General features: G+C 36.7%; 1 protein-coding gene across 1 annotated transcript; it reads right to left on the reverse strand.

The window, feature by feature from the left end:
- Positions 1-207: 207 nt before the first annotated feature.
- On the reverse strand, positions 208-3,358 carry LOC125056954 (carboxypeptidase B-like). The gene is made up of 5 exons (XM_047660331.1): positions 3,244-3,358; positions 2,698-2,907; positions 2,248-2,350; positions 1,360-1,671; positions 208-899 (listed from the first exon to the last, which is right to left on the reverse strand). Exons 1-5 carry the CDS (start codon positions 3,306-3,308, stop codon positions 261-263), a joined length of 1,329 nt encoding a protein of 442 aa, XP_047516287.1. The 5' UTR covers positions 3,309-3,358; the 3' UTR covers positions 208-260.
- Between the last annotated feature and the right edge of the window lie 201 nt (positions 3,359-3,559).

The raw sequence follows: 3,559 nt of genomic DNA on the forward strand, positions 1-3,559 counted from the left end.
GCCTGGAGTTTTGATACGCTTTCGGCAGAGACCAATTGCTGTGTCGAGATGTTCGTGAAATGTTTCTTCGAAATTCGCCAGACCGTTCGCGCGCCGTGTGGTGTACACGGCGCTAGTCATTGCTTCGGTAGCTGCACAATTTTATTTCTTCGCTTTGTCACCAACTAGGTATATTAGAAAAACTAAAGTTTGTTTTATTACTCGCGGAAATAAGAAACTTTTTAAATACCAGTTATTTAATAAAAATTACATAATTTTCATTATTTACTTCTCACAATTCCTCTTGCTCTCTTCGCGCCTACAGAAATTCCCTCCCAAGTCTCCTCAGCAATTGGCCTGGCGTATTTGGGGTCAAGATGGAACCCGTTCAGATGATCATCAGTTTCATTATCTTCATCATAATCATCATCATCAGGTAAAATAGTGGGTAACTCATAAACATAAGTCAGAGGAACTCCGATGGAATGGGCATAGTCTGCACTATTGCCAGGTGAGCTGTAACCAATAACGTGCAAGGAATTGCCGACCCTGTATCTTGGAAAGATTGGAAGGGTCTTTGCGTAAATTGCATCAGCCATGGCGATTCCTACCAAATGTAAACCTAAAGCATTGTTTGAAAGACTTCCATCATGACCCCAAGGGTAAAGAATCATGCTTCCAAAACTATGAAGTGTGATATACAAAATCATTCTGCTTAAGTTCTCCTTAATAACGTCCCGAACGACTCTTGTCTCCATTTCTGAGAAGGGTTTAGATCCTGCATACGTCTCGGCGCAGTTTTGGTCGCTGTCTTCTCCGGTACCCCAGTGGATATCGTAGTTCCGGTTTCCATCAACTCCACGACATAGAAAGCTTATTAGATTGTGATCCAACGAACGTGTTTTGCGCCAGAATCGATCCTAAAATTTTCATTTCATTATTCGTCCATATCTAATGTATAATGTCATTTTCACCCCATTATCTACATAGTACTAAAATATATTGCTGACTGCAATCAATCTGATTTATGGATTTTTGACAAGAAATATGTTTTGTTTATTTTTCTAGAACATGTAGTAAACGGGGAGGAGGCTCATCTGATGTTAAGCGGTACCGCCGCCAATAATATCTCCTCTCTCTCTCCTCGGAAACTCTTAATGCCAGGGCTCGCGAGTGCGTTGCCTGCCTTGTGCTTTTTAAGAAGTGGTTCGCACTTCTCTTGAAGGACCCTAATCCGAATTGGTTCGGAAATACGTCAGTAAGAAGCTGATTCCATATAGTGCTTTTATTATTGAGAAGGGCATTCATCTTCAGAACCTAAATTAAAAAAATCAATAGCGCAATGTAAGGTTCATCTGACTTACTAAAGTTATAACTTACATTTGTATGAGAAAATTCGTATCCATCTGGGTTAACCACAGGCATGATGATCCAGTCAAAGTTGTCCAAAAGCTCTGGATCAGTTCTGTTTTCGACCAGCTTGTGAATTGCATAAGCAGCAGCTGGTGTGGTGATCCATTCCCTGGCGTGTATAGTCGCATCCACAAATATGACGGATTTTGACGTATCTTCGAAGTTGGTAGAAGAAATTTTCAAGTACTTGATAGGACGGCCCTCGAAGGATCTTCCAGCTGTTACTTGCTTGACAACATTAGGGTAGTTTGCGGCTACCTCGTCCATGTAATTGTAGATCTGTAAAAAAATATCAGGACTGCAGCCCTTGCTCGTACCTATGTGATATTTAAAATAAGTGTACCACTATCGCTACTTCCATTAGCTTTCGGCTACCTTCTAGATGCGGGACTTAAGTTTGCGTGGCGGTTATAAAACGTTTTTTTTTTAAATTATCTTGCCTATCCTTTGCTTTTTTATCGCCTTTTGTAATTTTTGGTATCTCACGTATAGATACGTGGTTTTGATTGCATTTTACTAGATAACTATAGATAGGCATCTCCGTCTCAACGAGTTGCCATAGAAATATGAAATTTACGGCTGTTTACCATTATTCCATAAGATTACTTCTAATTTTAATACGGTGCTAATACAATACGATAAGCTAACGACAGAATGAAGGAAAAGTTGAGAATTAATTTTAGATTTTAGTCTTAACCGTTAGAATTTGGCTTGATTTTGAGCTCGTTGTTTATAAATGTTGTCAAATAGTGTTAACAATTAACTGCAACAGACTAATTGTATAAAATATGTAATAGATAATCTCTGTCCTATTTAAATGTCTATTCAAAATACCGAGGTTAAATTATAACTTACCGCGTCTAATCGAAGATAATTGTCGTAAGGTTTTTCCGGTGTGCTTCTAGCGCGGAACTCTGCATGCCTTGCCTCAATAAGCTCATCTTCAATATCCAGCTGGCTGTTTACAGAAAAACCATGAATTCTAATAAAATATGTATAACTTTTTTTTCCTGTGGGCTTCCTGGTGGCTTAAAAACATCAGGATTGGTTTTCCTCGTCATATGGAAACGATTATACAAATTAGCCCCGATTAAACTATAAGCACTTCAATAACTTCTATACAAGTGTTATATTAATATATTAAGTGGAGAATCAATATTTATTTATTATTTTTGGTTATAACTACTAAACGCATTTGTATGACGATTCGTTAAATTAGTCATTATAAATTAAAATTACGAATAAAAATCTTCGCTTTGAGAACAAATCATAAATATAGAATTAGTTCTAATATATAAATCTTACGATTTGATATCTTCGTTGTGAACTCTATGAGATATTTCTTCATTATCCAGAACATTAAGGAATTCTTCTTGGTATTGAGGTTTCACCAACGCCACACCTTCGCGGTCTAGTCTTGGTCTGACGAAGTAATCTACGTCTAATTTGCTCTCCAGAGATCCCAAGATCACCAGCTGTTCTTGAGAAGCTGGAGCCACGTAGTATGACTTCCATCTATAAGGTAATAAATAAAAAACTAAAATTTATATGATTGCAATTGTATATTAATCCGATTTAGATGCATACATTGCGACCACCCTGTGGGGTCTGGGGTGATTCCCGGCAAAACGATATTGCTTAAGATATTATCATCGATATAGACGGTCACCGGAATGCTTCATTATGAAAATGTTGCGGTTTAATTACAATTAAGTATATCTATTAAACATCAGGCAGAGCTGTCCTAGTAAGTCATGGGGCAGAACCATTTGTTTGATATCTTACTATTTCTTGACAAATAAGTAGTTTCAACTCACCAAAGTCGAACTGTTTAATTTAATAGTTACGTACCCAGAGTATATTTCATGTTTGGCAAATGCCACTGCGCACAAAGACACTAGTATCCATTCCCTCATTTTGGAAAGAACTGCTAAATCGATTAATAAGTGATACTTACGAAGGATAGGATTTATTCGATAATTACGATATTTCAATTAATCTTCTTATCTAAATTAAACAGAACTGCTTCAAATTATATAATTCCTACCTAGAATAACACTTCGAAGAATTTCGTGTTTTTATCTGTATTTCCAAGGGTAACAGAGATTTTGTTTTCACTATACTATATATATTAGAACCGACTGATTATAAATTATTATATTTAATA

The sequence above is a fragment of the Pieris napi genome, chromosome 15, assembly GCF_905475465.1.
Source record: "Pieris napi chromosome 15, ilPieNapi1.2, whole genome shotgun sequence".
NCBI classification, from domain to species: Eukaryota; Metazoa; Arthropoda; class Insecta; order Lepidoptera; family Pieridae; genus Pieris; species Pieris napi.